General features: G+C 42.0%; 2 protein-coding genes across 2 annotated transcripts in view; one reads left to right on the top strand and one right to left on the bottom strand.

Moving 5' to 3' along the window:
- otomp (otolith matrix protein) overlaps positions 1–7821 on the bottom strand; it is a 35107-nt gene extending 27286 nt beyond the window's left edge. The window contains exons 1-8 of the mRNA XM_034111946.1: positions 7731–7821; positions 7416–7552; positions 7004–7106; positions 6424–6609; positions 5177–5351; positions 4376–4443; positions 2343–2527; positions 1563–1734 (exon numbers count right to left, since the gene is read on the bottom strand). Of these exons, the coding sequence (XP_033967837.1) occupies positions 1563–1734; positions 2343–2527; positions 4376–4443; positions 5177–5351; positions 6424–6609; positions 7004–7106; positions 7416–7552; positions 7731–7821 (1117 nt within the window). The remainder of the gene's footprint in view (positions 1–1562; positions 1735–2342; positions 2528–4375; positions 4444–5176; positions 5352–6423; positions 6610–7003; positions 7107–7415; positions 7553–7730) is intronic.
- Positions 7822–9692: 1871 nt separating this feature from the next.
- acvr1l (activin A receptor, type 1 like) lies at positions 9693–20202 on the top strand. Its single transcript, XM_034111807.2, has 10 exons — positions 9693–9828; positions 10521–10622; positions 11421–11675; positions 11764–11975; positions 12146–12245; positions 15557–15703; positions 16290–16565; positions 17050–17247; positions 17393–17523; positions 18453–20202. The coding sequence occupies exons 2-10, from the start codon at positions 10532–10534 to the stop codon at positions 18582–18584; spliced, it is 1542 nt and encodes a 513-aa protein (XP_033967698.1). The 5' UTR covers positions 9693–9828; positions 10521–10531; the 3' UTR covers positions 18585–20202.
- The last annotated feature ends 43 nt before the right edge of the window (positions 20203–20245 follow it).

Here is a 20245-nt window from a genome sequence, read left to right as displayed (position 1 = left end):
CATTGGATTTCTTCCAATAAGATGAGGTTAGAAACCACAGTTTGACGAGGAGAACTTAATCCGATTTATCAGTTTATTGCCGAGCTCTGGTGCAGAACGCAAGAGAAATAATAAAGATGGAGACGACAGCTTAAGCCCATAATTACAGTCCGTTATACATTTTACAGTACATGATTCTGTAGGTCAAGTGGGGCTTTAAGCACGCTGGTGATTTAACCGTGAATCTTTAATTACACTTCCTTAAACATATCAGACAAATAAGTGGATTATTTTGAAAACCACCATTACTTCATAGTACATTAATTCAGTTATTCTCTTCTTCATGACAATTGCACTGCACTGACTAATTTCTCCATGTTGTACCAGGCTCAAACATACTCCTGTTAGTCACTTCTTTCATAGTAAACGTCTTAAAATAGAAATGATAAATTGCAGGAAAAAGCAACAGGATTCTACGTATTCCTTTGCGCGTTAAAGCAGGACAGACAAAGTGGGTATTCAAGACTACATTTTGGAAGTTTTAACTGTCACAAATAAGGAAATAATCAAAGCTGAAACAAAGAAACACTCAGGGGTCACTGGAGACAACCCAAGCCCTAATCTAGTTTCTCCTAAAGTGTAACAATACACTGAGAGCTGGCACAGCCGTCAGAAAGCCGTGATCCAAAGTCCTAAGCTATGCAAGCCATGGGGAAGCAGCACTCCTACCAACTCACATACACATACATGCACACTCTCACTATTTCTCACTTACACACAAACAGTATGATATGCCAGAATGCCAATTAGGGCAATAATGGCTGTGGGAAAAAGTATATACTCAAACAGTAACTGAGACTTCTAAGCTCAAAATTAACCCAGTTGTTCAGTGCCAGAGACAGACCCTGTGTTGGGAGGGCGGGGGTGTAGGGGTGGTACTGACACTTAGACTAATGCAACAAAAAGGACACAATTCCCTGACATACACACAGGGTAGGAACATTTAGTTATTTTGTATTTTTAAATCAATATTACGGGTTTACATTTTTATATTAAGGGGTAATTGTACCCAAATCTTTTCATTTGAATATGCTTCAAACACAAAAACAACTACAACAACACTAATAAACGTAACATGTTCTATTTTATTGTTTTTATATTCTCACCCTTTCTTCTCCATGTCCTTTTAAGACCTATATTTAATTTTGGGGACACTTTGGGGAGTTCTCTAAGGATATGATCCTCTCTTAACAATGTCCTCCACTAGGTTGTAGGAGGACGTAATAATAGAAAATGGGTGTTGAAATGCAGAGAGAAAAAACAAGAAACAAAGCAAAGAGGATAAGAGATGGCGAGACAGACTGGGAAAGGCAGAACAGAAGAAGAAGAATCAGAGGAATAGGGGGAGGTTGAGGCGCTGGATGTCTTCCTCCAGCTCCATCAGCAGAAGCCTGTTGGAGAGAAAGCAGCTGCATTGAATACACACAAACACAAAGGAAAACACACACCTCCAACCACTTAGCCACACACTTCATTTGCAGATCCACATAAACACACAAGCATAGAGACACCATCACTCTTACCCTCACACTCGAAGGCTTGCAGCACGGTGGTGTAAGTGGGGCCCAGCCAGGAGGTGTAACTACCCAGAACCCTCTGCAGGTGGTGGGTGTCATCATCGAAAAGCACATTGGATTTTCCGTACCCCGCTGAGCTGAACAGGCGGAACCCCTCGTTGGCATTGCCAAACGCATTCTGCAGGAGAGAGGACGTTAATGCATGAAGGCATGCATTGATGTGCGTTGGCGTAACTACGTTGTGTGTTTCTTTTGGTGTGTGTGTTTCTTTTGGTGTGTGTGTGTATGTGTGTGTGGTGTGTGTGTGTGTGTGTGTGTGTGTGTGTGTGTGTGTGTGTGTGTGTGTGTGTGTGTGTGTGTGTGTGTGTGTGTGTGTGTGTGTGTGTGTGTGTGTGTGTGTGTGTGTGTGTGTGTGTGTGTGTGTGTGTGTGTGTGTGTCTAGCCAGGGATCAGCAGAGGACATATCAGTCAGCCTGGCGTCTCCCACACACGCGCTCAAGGAAGGAAGAAGGATGACAGTGAAGCAGAAACCTGTGCTCTGAGACGAGCTGATCGATAACACAGACTCCACAGAGATATGAGACAGACACAAACACATATCTGGAGAATAACACACATATACACAGCTGATTCAATGTCTTTCCTCACACACACACACACACACACACACACACACACACACACACACACACACACACACACACACACACACACACACACACACACACACACACACACACACACACACACACACACACACACACACACACACACACACACACACACCTGTAAACGTTCCAGGAACTTCCAGACGCGACATTTGTCCTCCACGCGCACCACCACAGCGTTGGCGGGGACAGCTGCCAGGTGGCAATGCTCAAACTCGTCCAGATTGGCCTCTGTCCCGTCAGGGCACAGCAGCTTCAGGTCCTCCTGCTCCAGATCCAGCGCCCACGACTCCTGGTTCTTACCTGGGGGGCAGCCGGAGGAGTTAGCAGTGTCAGATTTAAATTCAACCGACTCGTGCTCAAATAACTTTATCACATATTCAAATAGAAATGAAAAGGACACGATGTATGTTGTTATTCCTACAACAAATACAAAATGTTATTCATCATAAGTAATGCTGAATGACCACCTGCTAAACTCCATCCTCCAGATAATGTGTGGGCTATGTCAAGAGTTCGGAGTTTTTTTTAACCCTCGCTGTAATCAAAAGCACAAGAAAATAAATGTAAGGAATAGGATCACAGAGCCTGATCATTGGCCGACTGTCAGCTGCAAAGGTTACCGGCTCTAACCTTGACCAAAAGGCAAGGGGCATGTTATTAAATTACCTCAATATTTTGTGGGGTTACAGTAAGGCAGACATCTGCATTAGCAAAGCAGCTGCACCCGTTCATGCATTCATGCACAACTGGCAAACACTGCAATTCATTGAAAAATCCATAAGAGAAAAAACGGTGGCTGCTCAAAACTGACACATCCACTGTGCAGAAGCTAATACGATATAATATGAGGCCATGGTTGTTTGCTTTCTCCTGCCCTGTCCTGTTTTAGGAAGTTTAAAGCAAAGCATGAATCTTAGATAATGTTACATTAGCTTAGCTCTTCATCAGCTGGTGAGGACCTTTTGTCAGGCACCTGCAGCTTTAGGCTTTTTTTGTGTCTCTTGCCTTTTTTAGTATAGCATAATATGCAAGTGGCCATCAAGTACATATTAAAGACCCTTTTACAGGGCTCTCTTGTTGCGAGAATATGGGCATGAGAAGAGAGATTATCAAGCTTTATAAAAGAGCGATGCATGTTTCCCTATAGCTCAATTGATTAAATCACACACCTACTGTACAGCCTATATTGCCACTGATGGTACTCTCCTCCTTGCAACCTAATTTGCAGGCAAAATATATTTGTATTTATTTATTACAGAATGGACAATGCACATTAAATAACAAAAGCACTCATTTAGTCCATATTTATTTTACTTTTCTTTAGACATTGCTATCTCAACTGTGTCCCAACAGATGTTTTCTATCCAAACTGCATTAGAATCATCTCCCTTCATTCATTTGCAATTCAGACTACTTATTAAATCTGCATGTGACGGGAATGTGGACTTCATATTTTTACATTTTACATTTAGAGATTTGTTTGGGCAACTGAAGCACCAAAAAACGATGAATCCAAATAACAATTAGAGGCAAAATATAAACCACCTTGAAGCTATTCCCTCTTCCCCCAGACAGCAGCACAGACCTCCTGTGTTTTCTTGATCTCCGTTAATGACTCTGACTCCGGACATTTCTGAACCATATGAGAAAGCATGCTTCGTTAAACAGCTACAGTGTTTGTGGAGCCGGCTTCAAAGTGCTCCTTCTCGGCTGTACCAGCAGAGTCTGTGTAGCGTGACTGTGATAATGATCTCCATTAATTTTGGATGTTGCCCAAAGCAGAGGAGCAGATGCAGCAAACAAGGAATTAGGGCATTTACTTTGCTGGACAAAAATGAAGTACTGTATGTCCCTTTGTGTCTGTATGATATTTGTTTCTCACGTATGTTGTATTTCACGCTTATCACTCTCTTTGTTTGTCTTTGTCTCACAAATACACACATGTTCTATCCCATACACATTGTAATCTGTTCATTGTGGATCTTGCACACTGTAAATGGCTCTTAAACATTGGGAAACACTGACATCCTGTGTCTCAACATGGATTAGCACTCAGTCTTTCTCTCTTCTGGCCCCAATTAACCTCATCATAAATCATTTCAGTTATAAAATGATATCACAAGGAGTAGTCTATAAAATGCAAGTTACCGTCCAAATTGTCAAAGATGGTTGAGTGTTTTACAAAGGCCACGTCGCCAAGGTTCTCCGCCACACACCTGAAAGAAAAAGCACAACACCCAGTTAATAATCAGGTGTTTCTATAAATAGATGAATACAGATGGGTTTTTGTATGACTCTGGAGACTCTGGAGATCATAAGTCCCTTTTGCTCCTAATCTTGTGATTTAAGAATTAAAAACAGCCCCTTCAGCAGCTTTAATTCCCATCTCAAACACTCTTCACTGCTGCGCCTAATTTTTTTTAGTCATTGTCTAGACTCTCAAACTATACGCAATGACAATAAAAAATTACGCAATAATTGACTATCCAAATGGTTTGTTTTGATTGCAGTCAGGTTTGCCTGTTACTCATATGTTATAACTTCTACAGACCTTTAAACACACACAGTTTCATTGATTTATTTTACTCTGTATGCTACAATGAAACAAGCTGCTTTAATTACTATTTGTACTTTATGGAGACAGTATGCCACTAGAAATAAAGGTGGGGGGACACAGAGACAGAGGTCATACAAATGACTCCACCTTTGGGTGCCAACTCAAACAGAACTTTTTTTAAGGGCAGTTTTTCTTTACTGTGTATATCTCATACACAATCATATTATATTTTACTTTTTTAAATGTATAATGCTTCTATTTAATTGCCATTTGATTGATTCTGTTGGAATTTGTATTGGATTGAGTTTTTATTTTGCTGTTGTGGTTATGTTTTGAAGCCGTCTATTTACATTAGATGTGTATTTTTTTTTTATTGTGTATCGGTGTGTTACCTCAGCGCCCCGGACTCTCCGTAGTGTCTCTCTCGGGGGTTGTTTGCACAGATGTGTCGGTCGTTGTCGTCTCCGATGCAGGCCTCGCACAGGTTCTTGGGGTTGTTTCCTTTGGGGTCGTGCTGCACATCCTTAACACCCGGCACACAGCTGTAACCAAAGAAGTTCCCCACGGCTGGGGGAAAAGACAAAGAACGAGTTAGAGGAATAATAGGAAAAGGCTAAAGGAGGATAATTCCTTTTTAATTAAAAAGCCAGTCCTCAAATTAGCCACTTTTAACTTATCCTCAACTCCCCTCAAATTACACTAGATGATTTAAAGTCTATTCAAGACAAGTGGAGTGTGAAAAAGAAGGGTAGAACACTTTGAATTGTGAAGACTGAATATATTTTGGAAGTAACTGTAAGTAAGCAGCACATTTCGAAAAATACATTTGGTATTATTCTATATTTCTTTACCTTTTTTTTATTGTCAAAGAATCACATGAAAAAAGAGGTTGTCCATCTCTCAATACAAAGCAACACTACTATACCCTGTCTGTGTCTCGAAGCCTCAAACTTATTAAAACAATTAATAAATGGGTATAGCAAACATAAAGTTGTATTCATTAAAGGTATAATATTTTTCTTAATCAACTGGTTAAAATCATCATAAGAACTGGGGGAAATAATGCTGTGTTAACCTGAGGCTGACTTTTGACATCTTTGGATGCATTTTGGTTTCTAAAAATCAATATAGCTCAAAATCAGCCTTTTGGTATGAAGACAACACTTCTAAGTGGAATCAATTCATTTAAGGTTCATCGGGTTTGTTGACCCCTTAAAAAATGTATTGATTTTCTCAATCTTGCTTCCTTGCTCTTTTCCAATATGTCTGTTCATTGTTACCCCCCCCCCCTCTCACTCACACACACACACACACACACACACACACACACACACACACACACACACACACACACACACACACACACACACACACACACACACACACACACACACACACACACACACACACACACACACACACTGTGATTTACAGAGACAGAAGCACTGTTCTCTAACTGCCTCGTCTCCTCTTACCTCCATCCCTTCACCCTTGGTTCCACATCACTGCCTCCTCCCTCTGAACCTCTCATAAAGCTTCCTCACATGGACACACAACTCCACTTGCACCCCTTTCCCGCTTCACCTCACCTCCCCTCCCCCCTCCCCCTCCCCCTCCCCCTCCCCCTGCTTTGTCTCACCTCTGGGAAAGTTGCACTGCTCCCCAATGCTGATCTGCGAGGTGTTGACCAGGTATCCGATGGGAACCGTCCAGCCCACGGTGGTGCGGATGCCGGGGTGACAGGAGCTGCGCTCGTGCATCTCCAGCAGGGACAGGTCTGAGGAGGAGCGGCGGGCCATCGCCACCACGTAGTAGCTATAGCCATCTGGAGAAAGATAAGAGAGAATAATAACAATACAAAGTGATGCTTCTCTGAGAATGCAATGTCTACACACTGTATATAAGATAAGACAAGATACACTTTTATTGATCCCAGTTTGGGAAATTCTTTTGTCACAGCAGCATGTAGACAAGCATTGCACGTGGATTTAAAATGTAATAAAAGATGTGCACCAAATATATATATAAACAGTAAGAACAGAACATATGAACATCAACAGTGAACCGTGTATACTAGTATGTATCTCTATATATGGCTCTATCAACCTGAACAAACTTTTCAGGCACAACCATGACCTTACAAGACTTATAATAGTTAACTGCTGATGCTTTAGTGCTTCCATGTGTTACCTGCTGCAAAGCTCAAACCTGTGACTTACCCTCTCCGTTGTGGGACTCTCCTGCAGCGAGCTCCAGGCCATGGCAGAGGCCGGCAGCGTAGATGTCATCTGCAAACATGGAGGCTGCATCCGCCTTCCCATCCTGACAAAGACACATTTATTCTGTCATTATTAAATATACACTATTGTCTTGAATTGCAAAAACTATGGAAGTTGTTTGTTTTGTTTGTTCTGTGCAGTTCAACATAGGTCATTTTGAAAGTATGTATCTACTCTTTGACCATATAGATACATTATAGGTGATTCTGAAGAATAACTAAATGTGACCAACATCAAATAAAGAAACAGAATCGTCCTGAAGAACTGCTGATTTGAGTAAGGAAGGAAAAATATTCATTTTGTGTAATGCAGACTGATCAATATGATTTCCCATCCCAGTTTCTTTGCGTACCTTGATTTTGTCTAAACAATCTTTGGTGTCCTCACCACGGACACATTCCAAAGTTCCTCGAATATTCCGAGCTGTGGCGTTCCCGGCCAAATCCAGACACTTCTGCTCTTCAGCGTCAGACAACACACACCAGGAGACTGAAATAAACAGTGTGGAAGAGTTGAAAATTAAAGCTGTAGAAGAGAACAAACACTGCATCTGCAAGTGTGTTATTCAGTGTGTCATCTTGAGTGAAGCATACATTTAAACATGCACCTAAGTTAAGTTAAGTATCCAACATTTTTATTAAATCTGCAAGTTGAGGTTGTTTTGTACCTGTAGTTTTTTGATGTGCAGCACAGCTTATGGACAGAAGAGGCAGGAGGAGGAGGAAAGCTACCGTCAGTCTTCTCTCTAGACGATCCATTTTGGCTCTGGTAGAAAACCTGCTTGGGACAATCTCTCTAATACAACACAGATGAAGAGCAGGTGGATATCATAGGAACAAAAAGTCACTCAGCTATAACCCTCCCTCTCTTGTAACCTGGTCCTGAGACAGAAAGGGAGAAAGAAGAGGAGAGAGGGTAAAAGGTGGGAGAATGAAGCAGGTGGGCTGGATGTAGAAGGAAGAAAACATTACATTATTCCACTGTCCCCTCCTCTTAAGTTGAAGTCCTTAGTGGATAATCCTTCCTCCATCTCATGATAGCAGTATAGCATTTCCCCCCTCTAATTACCCACTGAGATGTATCACAGGAGGAATAGTGGCAGACATACGTCCGGGAGCAGTTCAGGTCACCTGGCACAGAGTGTTGACCAAGGGTCTTTAATTAAAAAAGCATTGGACAATGTGTCTCTGTGCTGGAGCCTTACTCGTGGAGAACAGATACCGGCTGCGTCTCGCTCCGACACACTGGAGACGAAAGCCCCAGGTAAGTAAGAACAAACAGCACTGGCTATTGTATGAGGGAAGACATATCTGCTACTTCATACAATTCTCAATTTTCTCTCTCTGTGCACACATGTTCCTGAACAGCCACTGAGAAAACCTCAAATTAACTACAGGTAGAGTTTGTTGACAAGTGGAATTAACGTATTGCTCCGGAGATGAAAGGTCACTTAGTTTTCCTGAAGTCTTTAGAAGGAGTGCTCTTTTTTTAGGTTTGGGTGGACAGAACAAGAAAGCAGTTATCAACCGGTCAAATAATATTCTGATGAAATACTGTGGGAGCAATCAAAGGAACGGTTTCAATGAAGTGGTAAACCATGATTACAATCAATGTTGTTCAGTTGCTGAGGATCTAAAATACAGACCCGCTGAATAAATGCAGGACATTTGCTCTTTGAAACAGCACCACTGCTCTTTTTTCCAAAGGACACTTTATTCAAGGTGAATTAGGCCTAATTTATTTTTAAATTAAGTGGAAGTGGTGTTTCTTTCAGGCATTGTGGCCTGACTTAACGTATTCCCTGCTTAAACTGTAAGACAGGTATTGCTTACTAATCAGAAAGTGTTTTTTTACATAATGTTTGAGCAACCTATTCTTAAAGATATTATTATTACACAAAACTCTGAAACAGTGTTATTTGTTATTAGTTTCTTCCCCTCCGCTAGCGGCCTCATTAACCCCCCCCCCCCCCTCCCCACTGACATTTTACCTCAGCCTCAACGCAGACTCTATGCATTACATTAATGCACACAATGCACAACAACATGTTGTATTACTGCTGATTTGTATTCCATATTGTATTTCTTCTATTCCATTCCATCGCAATGTAAATACCGTTATATTTTTACTATATTTTTTATTATTTTTAGTATTTTTCTAGTTCCTTATCTGTGTTTTCTATTCTTGTTTTTATGCACCATGACACCAAGTCAAATTCCTCGTACGTGTAAACCTGGTAATACACCTGATTCTGATTTTGCACACTGAATACCTTTTTGATGTTTGATTTATTTTTTCTGTTAATAGGCTACTTGTGTACTTGCACTTGAATAAGGTTTTTGAATTCAGAAATGCTATGTTTTTGTTTACTTCTTATGTAGTTAAATTAAATATATACCTGTGATGCAAAACATTGAAACACAGTGAATATAGACACAGTTCGTGAATTTACTTTATAGCAAACAATTATAAATTATATAAAAACATATCATATGTGTATATATATATATATATATATATATATGTATAATATGGATATTTGTATCATACAACCTGTTGGAGTACTCCCCTGCCCCACAATGCATCTCGGTTGTAATGTTTTGGTGACGTCATGTGTGGTTGAGAGAGACAGAGTGGGCTGGGCTGTGGTCCTCTGCTCTCGGCTACTTACCTCTCAAATAACACTAATACGAATCTTTAAACGTAATATAGGAATACACAACAATCCCATAATGAGTTAGAGGACTGTATGTGGTGTGTGCCAGGTAGGTGGATGTTTTTTATCGCTCTGTTTTGAGGGTCCTCGGCTCCAAGCGGTGCCTTGTGCTCTGTAGCTAGCTTAGCTTGCGGGGCTAACAGCAGCAGCGCCGGGCAGCCGTCTGTCCGAGTGGCGCCTCAGAGTCGCCTGTGGACGGCTAATAAAACAGCTTGTTAATGGCCTGTTAGCTACAGCAAACAACCAGGCCCACGGTATGAGAGGTTGACAAAGAAGGGTTGCTTTTTTGGTCATGTACCTATCACTAAAACTGGAGGCTGTTGAAATGGAAGGTGTTATTGTTCGATGTTAGCAGGATTTGTGTTATTATGCTAGTTGTTGCTAATGCTACATTGATAGTTACCTCGCACAGGAACAGCTCCTGTAGAGCAACTATTTAAGAGCAATACGTAATAGTAAGCACATGATTATATTTGTCTAAGGTAAATAGATGTAACTTCTTTAATGATAAATGTTATTAAATGACATGCGGCTGTCTTTGAACTAACTGCAGTGTATGCCATCATCAGTCATGTGTTTTAATAAAGCTTTGACAGCGACAGACAGGACTATTTGCATTCAGCCTCTATAAGTTGTTGCTTCCTTTCTGCCTGAAGCCTTGGCAGCGATCACAAGGAAATGTAGAGAGACTAAATGTAATTATCCTCCTGTACTCATCTGAACTCTCTTCCTCCCTGTCAGCGCACTGAATCATGGGTCGGTGCAGAGTCCCTCTCCTCCTCCTCCTCCTCCTGCTCCTGCTGCTCCTGCTGCAGGCCCTGCACACATCGGCAGAGGGCTCAGGTACTGTCTGTCAACTTCATGTTTCACTGTTTATACAAGGCCCTCGTTCCTTTGTCTGTGGTGTCCTGGACTGTATTTTTTTTCCTTTGGCAGAAGCATCTTCAAAATGAATGAATGAATAATTTATTTTTAATTGAGTCGAACAAAAAACCAGGTTCACTGAGTTTTCTGGATAAAACTTAGAGCTATAGTTACGTAACAGCCAAAATAAACGTATATTTTTCCTTAAAAGTGTAAATAGAATACTTTGGCTTACTGCAACTTTAAGATACATTGCGTCAAAAGCAATGAATCTACTGCACAAAAGCGCTGAAAGAAAAGTGTGGCTTAACAGACAATCATACACTTGGTACATCTTTGTTAATGAATGAAATCATAATTAGGATAACTGGAGGATTTGTTATTTGATTCATTTTTTATTAAAAGCTACTATAGGATTCATTTTTCATGTAGTACAAGACTCACACTCATGAGAATCAGAATACCTTTATTCGTCCCACAGAGGGGACATTTACATTGATTACAGCAGAAAAGAGCCAAACACAGCTTATTATTATTATTAAGAAGCATCCATAAAAAAAAGATAAAAAATACACAATTTACAAAATAAACATCCTGTAACATCTACACATCTAATCGAGGCTGACCAGAGCATTGCTGCTTGTCTGTCTTTTAGTTCATAGCTATTTTGTTAGATGGAAGTCTTTCTGTTGTCTTGTTGCCATAACTACGTTAACACTGTATATGTTCTCCAAATCAGCCCGACTACACGCTGAACTCATGTCCTCTCTTCCACAGATGGACAGCTGACGTGTCTGTTTGACTGCCCAAAATGCCCCCAGGCCACCCAGTGCCCCGGTACCCGCTGCTTCTCCTCCATAAACCTGGACAGCAGCGGGGTGGTGTTTAAGCACGGCTGCCTGGTGGGGCTGGATAACATCCACCTGCAGTGCTCCACAGCTCCATCCTTCAGACAAGCCATCTTCTGCTGCTCCCAGGACATGTGCAACAACAACAACACCAGGAGTTTGCTGATGTCTTTGCTGCCAACAGGTTGATATAAGATCATACCATGCTTCATTTTAGCACATCCATTAATTGACATCTTATCATCTTTCCTTATTTCCCCCTTTGTCCACAGCCCCAGAAGGAGAGCCTGTTCGGTACCGCGTGGAGACGTTGGCTCTCTTTGTGCTCGGTCCGGTGGTGGTGCTGGCTCTGCTGTCTGTGGTGTCAGTTCTGGCCTGCAGGAGGCTCCACCACGGCCGTCTGCAGAGGATGCAGGAGTTCGACAATGAGCAGGGAGCCATAGACGGCCTCATCACCTCCAATGTGGGGGACAGCACTTTAGCGGTGAGATAAAGACAATTAAAAGAGTTTCACTACTAAGTAAAGAGAGATCCCGTTAACTCCTAGTTTTAACAGTGTCTGTTGGCAAGGTGTTTTCCCCTCCCAGAAATGATTTTATGTTTCCTCTAAAGATCATGACATAAGGATCTAATGTGGTATCTGTGTCTCTTCAGGACCTGTTGGATCACTCGTGCACATCGGGCAGCGGGTCGGGTCTCCCCTTCCTCGTGCAGAGAACCGTGGCCCGGCAGATCAGCCTGATGGAGTGTGTCGGTACGTTTCTCACACTGCAGAGCACACTCATCTGCAGGGTGGATTCAGGGCTCTGACTGACAAACTGATTTAATCATATTGGGCCTTGCTGGGTAAATTGCTTTGATTTCCCCCTTTTTCTTTATTGGGTATTTCTCACATCCCCTGTTACCTCAAAACTATTTCGACATTTTCATATAAAAATAAAGATAGATGATATATAAATTAATCTCACACCTCAACTCACTAAAAGATATAGAAAAACTGTCCTGTTTATTGACTCTATGCTTTAAAGTAATTTAATGCCAAAACTGACAACATATTTATACAAAAACCCACAAGCAGCACAGCTCATTTAACGTGCCTCAGCTCAGCTTCAGGTTGCAGTAGATATGATCAGTGTTTCGGATGACTGTACATAGTTATTCTAGGATCAAACCCGTATGAAGATACAGATCTGACAGTGATGTCAAACAGATGATGCAAGGCAGTGCATGACATTAAGGAATTAGCTTAGATGGCCCACAGGGCCATCTAAGCTAATTTACAGATGGCCCTGAGCCCAATAGAGATTGCCCTGAAAAATGCGCGCGGACCAAATGGCGCACGAAGGGTTTGGGAGGCCTCCCCCTAGAACATTTAGATGTTTGCAGTAGGGGTGCAACAACTAATCGATTAAAATCGATTACCAAATTAGTTGCCAACTAATTCAGTCATCGATTCGTTGGTGACGTCATCACGTGTGTTTTACGCCCCGTTAAGCTCTAACTTTATTGGTCTTTGTATCGGTACTGGAGACATTTAAAAAATATATGTCATGTATTATTGCTACAAAGACATTATATCGCAGTCTTAGTGTCGCCAACTCGTTTATAATATGCAAAAAGACAAACAAATGCGTCTATGATGTATTTTCGATCTTTCTCTCCCCCGCCTGCTTGCGAGGGGGTGGGGCAGTTTACACACGGGCAGCTGCAACATGCAGCAACACACACACGTGGGAGATGGCGGAGAGAACGCGCTCCGAGGTGGTTAAACTTTACCCGTCTCGATGTGGAGAATGCTCGTTGCCAAAAGTGGAATAAGAGTTTAGCATGTAAGGGCGGTAACACGAGCTATTTGTCTAAACATTTAGCAAAAGCGCTCCACATCCAGACGGAGGAATGCACCGGGTTCGACTGTCTTTCTAGAAGCTCTGTAGCCCTGTCCACGAGTAACTTTTCCACATCAGGTGTTATGTATGCTAGCAGCAACACACGGAGCTAACTACATGATACAAACATAATGATTAGAGGTAACAGAGTTATTTGCGGACTTTTGGTGACAGAGCCTTCAGTGTGGCATCCCCCACCCTCTAGAACTCTCTCCCCCCCGAAATCCGCAGCGCCCCAACCCTGGACATTTTCAAAAAAGCCCTCAAAACGCACCTTTTTACCAAGGCTTTCCCCACTGTATAGTTAGTTTAATAGGTTTATTTGTCCGCCACTTCCCCCCCCACCCCCTTAACCTGTCTGCCTTTTTTCCCCTACTATTACTATATTATTTATTTAATTTGAATAAAAAGCAATGTTAGTTTTGTTCACAATTTAAGTTATTTCAATAATATATGTATTTTGGAATCAAGTATTCATCTTTATTGTCTTCATTGCTAGTTTCCACATGCCTAAAACAACCTCAAGCTAAATCTAAAAGTTGATGGCTAAATAAGAGCGTTTGAGAAATTGTGCAAGGCATACAGTAATAATCCGAATCGATTAATCGTTTCATTAATCGATAGATTAATCGATTATCAAATTAGTCGTTTGTTGCAGCCCTAGTTTGCAGGTCTTAGATGCTGTCTGGTGCATTCTCTAGACTGAATTATAAGATGAACCACCACAATATTATAATGTACAATTTCAATTTTATTCTTCATTTCATTTATTTGTTTGTTCTTGTTTGTGTTTGCATGCCCTGCATAGCTATAAGAAATACTCAAGTTGTTGGTCAAGACACTTTCCATCTGATGAAGGCAAATGCCTTCCCAGATGTAAAAAAGTAGAAAACATTACATTCAGTTATAACTGCCAAAACAAACATTATTTACACTTTTATGGCCCCTGTTAAAAATGTTTGTAATGTTATCTACTGTAAGTTGGTCGAACGAATACCTCCTCATCCGGAAGCTGACCGAGCAGACCCGATCAGCAGTCGAGAGGAGCCGAGCGCATCCGCGAAGCACACAAAATGGCGACGTCAGAGTTCCCGTTAGCCGGCAAATCTAAATCTCTTCGGTCAAAAAGTCAGGTCAAAAATAATTTCCCTTTAGCGCAATACCGCTTCAGTTGCGCCACTTATGTGACAGACAAGAATATTCAATTCTAATGTCTAACACTTCATGTGGAGAAAGAGATGTCCTGCATGGGTTGATTGTGCGTTGATCTGTTGGTAATGCCTCGGGGTTCCGGTGGGCATGTAAACAAATGCATAATGCTGCGCTATACTTTGTGGCCTCACCCAGTTGCATAGCGACACTTATTGTTTAGGTGTCTTTTAATAAGCAGGTAGTCATATCATTAGCTAGAACTAGCTGGATCTGATCGATATGGACATAAACGCGAGTGAAGTCTAATCTGACGGGAGAGAGATCAGCTGCTGCTGACAAGTCGAGACTCGACACGCAGCTCTGCATTATCACCTGCAGCGGTGAGCGGACAAAACACACACACTTCAGGTTAGAATATCACACGTAGCTATTTTTAAATTACCTCTCAAACTACCTAAACTAGTTATAGATATGTTTAGTTTTACTGTCGGGTCACTCATTACTGGATCCTCGAGCTGCATGATACTGGCATAATAGATTGCCCGATAGGGCAACCAGCAGGTGAGGCTTCATTGCCCGAGCTAAATACTAGATGGCCCCGGGCCATCGGGCAGTCCTTAATGTCGAGCCCTGATGCAAGGGCAACAATGATAGGTCACACATCTTTGTATTATATGGTGTATAAACACCGGTCATGTGTTCCTTTGTGTACACTGTATTCAATGATGACACTTGTATTAAGGTTGGTCATTTAAGAGTTATTCTTGGCAGCTCTGGCAAATTTCCTTTTGAACCCTCAAATGAAAGTATGTAGGTCACATGCTTTGAGTTGTTGTTGTTGTTGTTGTTGTTGTTGTTGTTGTTGTTGTTTGCACACTGTACAGATGTACCAGTTTGGAATTAGAAAAATGTGGCTGTATACTGTTGATGTAGAAATATCAGATGTGTTCAGTCAGCTGCAGTCTCAATGTAGCCAAAACAAATCTGAATGCACTCTGACATGTTCCTCCTCCCTCTTTTCTTCCAGGCAAAGGGAGGTACGGGGAGGTGTGGCGGGGCCAGTGGCAGGGCGAGAACGTGGCTGTAAAAATCTTCTCCTCCAGAGATGAGAAGTCCTGGTTCAGGGAGACGGAGATCTACAACACTGTGCTGCTAAGACATGAAAACATACTGGGTGAGTCTGCTTCACACTAAACGGTTAGATCTTGTTAGACCAGTTGTTTCCAAGGCGTGAACAATTAAACAAGCAAAAACATGTTTCTGGTTTTAAAAGATACGATTTTCCACATGTCTCGACTGTAACTCAATTTCATTTCTAATTGGAGCTAATAAACACATCCATCTCTCCGTTGTAAGATATGTCCCCTAGCATTACCAATAGAGTAAAAAGAGGTAGAGTTATGTGTTGCGTATCATTTTCACTTTGATGAAATACCTGCCACAAATAACGGATGTTTATTTTAGGTCATATTGCCAACCCCAACTCTGCTGCATTCATTACTTTCAGAGTGTTTTGGTTTAATATTGTTTCCAAGAATACAGTTAATAATACGATTTCCTTGTTGTAGATACATCTCAAATCCCTTCAATGTCCTTGTATCTTAACAACTTCATGTTTGAAACAGTGACACATTCTGTGGAGGTGAACACATTAAAAAGCGTATCATGCAATCCAGCATCATCACACTGATGGGTACCAAGATTGACATAACAGCAAATACAAATAGAACATATTTTGATGATGCTGTCTCTTCTCCCAGGCTTCATGGCGTCCGACATGACGTCTCGCAACTCCAGCACCCAGCTGTGGCTCATCACCCATTACCATGAGAACGGCTCACTTTATGACTACTTGCAACGAGTTGCCGTGGAGACGTCAGAGGGCTTAGCGATGGCTGCGTCGATAGCCGGCGGCCTGGTGCACCTGCACACGGAGATTTTCGGCACAGAGGGGAAACCGGCCATCGCACACAGAGACCTGAAGAGCAAAAACATCTTAGTCACAAAGGAGCTGCGCTGCTGCATCGCAGACCTCGGTCAGTCCGTCAGACAGGATCTTACTTTTATTTCTACCACTTTTATTCTGGTCGTCTGTGGGATTTCAGTCCCTTCCTGTTGGAGCTCTTTGTCTAGTACTTTATGCATCAGACTAACCATGGGACTTGTCTCTGTGACATGGTTAAGTAGCATTAACAGATGATAATACATTCCCACACACATTTGACAGAGATGACATCAATACACAATTACAGAGGGGTTAGATCACATGGTAAAAAGTCATAGTACAGTCATTCATAAAAATGTCATGGTAAAGTGTTTAAAAAAAATGTAAGTCATAATTGTAAATAATGCATCTATTTCTTCTGAGCATTTTGTAATGTTTGGAAACCAGCATTGTGTTTTTCAAAGCATCTCTGTATGTCCACCTTCCAGCTGGTGCGTATCCATGCCAGAACTTCTGAATGTGCCCAGATTGTTTCTGAGGTTGACTAAAGTGCTGTGTGTAACTGGCTGTTGCAGGGCTGGCTGTGACCCACTCGCAGGCAGACAACCAGCTGGATGTGGGCAACAACCCCAAGGTGGGCACCAAGCGCTACATGGCCCCCGAGGTTCTGGACGAGAGCATTCAGATCGACTGCTTCGACGCCTATAAGAGGGTGGACATCTGGGCCTTCGGGCTGGTGCTGTGGGAGATAGCAAGACGCACATACAGCAATGGTGAGTCATTCTGTGCATTGTGAGGACTGTGACTTAATAAACATGTATTTGCATATCAGCTTCAGGCTCCGCTGTTCAGAGATACCTAATTTGCCACTTGCATATCCATTTACTCTATTTACTTAATGTTCATGTGACCCCTCAGGTATTGTTGAGGAGTACAAGCCTCCGTTCTACGATCTGGTGCCAAATGACCCCAGCTTCGAGGACATGAGGAAGGTGGTGTGTGTGGAGCAGCAGAGGCCTTTCATTCCTAACCGCTGGTTCTCTGACCCTGTAAGTATTAGTCTTTTACTCTATTTAATCAATGTATTTATGGCATGCTGGACTCTTTTATGACCTTCCTTTTATTAAAAAAAAAAATCTGGATACTATGACAGTGTTATATACCATGATATTTTTGAGATTTGAATACTATACTATTACCATCCGACATACTATACCATAATAAGGCCTTCTTATTACTTTTTAATGACATACTCCAAAATTATATTAAACAAACTATAACATCTAAATGTAATATTATATTAACACCAGCCATAAACCTTAAGAAACATGACTGGTCCCTCACATCAGTGTACTTTGCAACTATTCAATGCTATACATAAAGGCCAAATAAACTGATGAAAGTGAGATAACCAGACCCCGGTAATACCCAGAATGCTCTTCAAAAATCTAAAAGCTGCTGTCACCAGTAGTTACCAGAGTTTCCTCTCAATGTGTATCTCTGCATGACATCCTTAAATATCCCCATCATCCTCATTTTATTCTTATTCTTTATTAGGATCCCCATTAGCACTAGCATGAGCATTGGCTATTCTTCCTGGGGTCCTCTCTCTCACTCACTCACTCACTCACACACACCCACAGAGAAAACAGCTCATCATTTCATGCAATTTGCAGTGCTATATGAAGTGAAAACTAAAATGGTCGTCCAATTTTAGCCAAACAAAAAAAGACAAATAATTGTACATAATAATACAGACAGTTACATTTACGTTGTCACATTAGAGATCATTTTTTTGCAACCTTTTGAAATGTACTTGAGAATGTTCCTGAATGATATGGACCGGTAAAGAATTCCAGCTGACCATGGCTCCGTACTTGAGTGTTTTCTGTCCCCTATTTGATTTAGATTTGGGGGAGAGGAACCTTCCTTCTATTGCATGTCGTGTTTGATAGTCGTCTTTTCTCCCCTCTCTCAGACTCTCTCTGCTCTGGTGAAACTGATGAAGGAGTGTTGGTACCAGAACCCCTCTGCACGGCTCACAGCGCTGCGCATCAAGAAGACCCTGGACAAGATCCACAGCTCTCTGGAGAAGGGCAAGGGGTCGTGAGGGGGGAGGAGCATCATGGGAAGCTGCCTGCTCTCACCGGCCGGCTCAGAGAAGAGCCCCGCGTTTGTGAAAGGAAAAAGGACGATAAAGGGGGGCCAGAGGAAAGAGTTATTCAGGTGTCCCCCAGCCTCACCCTTCTCTGTGGTTGACACCCCTCTCTCTGACGAGCTCACAGACGTTTGGACCGGCTCTGTCTGAACACGCCAGGCTTTGTTACAGGACACACACACACACACACCTTGTGTTCGCACTGACCTGAACTACAGACTGTTACTGAGTGTGAAGAACGTGGATGGCATATTGTAGTACTCCATCCCAATGCTTTAATGCCTGCGTAAGACTACACACACACACACACACACACACACACACACCCACACACACACCAAGTGTCTCTTACAATTCAATTTCTGATCCCCAGCCAGTGTTTCTTGGCCTGTGTTCGTGGCATTCTGCTCAGAAGTGTTTCACTCATTTAGCTTTACCAAAACATGCCAACTATTGCCACAAAGACACAGATATGTTCACTGACAAGAGGAAACGAGCCAATGGAACTACATTTGTTTGTTTTTAACTTTTTAAATGCTATGATATTTATTAAACTCCAAGGCTACCACACTACTGAGGACATGTAAGACTGATGGTAGGTGAAACTGACGTTATACATATATAGGCATTACTCTACTGGACCCTCTGTACACATACTGTCCTTATTGGAACTAGTAAGAAATTATTTGTTGAGAAATGGAGGGGAAAAAGTAGGACATTGTTTCTTGCCTGTTTGTTGTATTTTTAAGAAATAGGATACGGTATTACAGATACTTGATTACCCTCATGGTCCCAGGAAGTACCTGCCAAAAGGCATTAGTCTGTATTTTATACTAGGGCTGCATCTCACTTCGGTTAAATGAAATCCTTGCTTCCCTCACTTGCGTCGTTTCCCTGCGTCTAGTCCCTCCCACCAGGGAAGCATGGAGGGACGCAAGGAAACCACGAGAAGCAGGGAAATTAGTTTTAAGAGCAATGGGACGTCGTTTCCTCCGGAGCGTGAAGCGACATCCGTTTGTGATGACGCCGCACAGCTGATCGTCTGACGGCAGCCAGATCAGTGCATGCGCTGCATCGTCCAATCAGTGAGCGATACACAGTAAGGGGGCGGGGCGAGTGTCAGTATTTCACCGGAGGATGGTCTGGTCGCTCCTCCGTTATCCTACCGGCAAAAATAAGGTCACTGGGACGCTACACAAGATGGCGCAGACAAATCAACTTCCGGTGATACCGAAGAGCGAGGAAATGAAAAATAACCGAAGTGAGACGCACCCTAGGAGTATGATCCTCCCTGCAATCAGAGAGGAATCCAGGAAAGCTTGTTTCGGTACCGCTGACATTTAAAAGAATATTGGAGGTGAAGTTGTTTTGTTTCAGAAAAAGAGGGCTTCCATTACAGCTCTTCTCCCATCATGCCACACAATTGCCTGAATAACAAACAAAATGTTCAAAATGTATTTAAAAACAGATGAAGTTGCGTAGGTGTGCGGTTACAGATCATTGCAAAGCTGGGTTTGTTTGGGGACATTTTTGCTTTGTCTTTTTTATATGTAATAAAACATTTACTGCACTGTTGCCTCTGATATGAGTTTATAAAGTATATACACTCAGTT

This window comes from Pseudochaenichthys georgianus, chromosome 22 (assembly GCF_902827115.2).
Source record: "Pseudochaenichthys georgianus chromosome 22, fPseGeo1.2, whole genome shotgun sequence".
In the NCBI taxonomy this organism is placed as follows: Eukaryota; Metazoa; Chordata; class Actinopteri; order Perciformes; family Channichthyidae; genus Pseudochaenichthys; species Pseudochaenichthys georgianus.
This window is presented reverse-complemented; position numbering and strand designations above follow the sequence as displayed.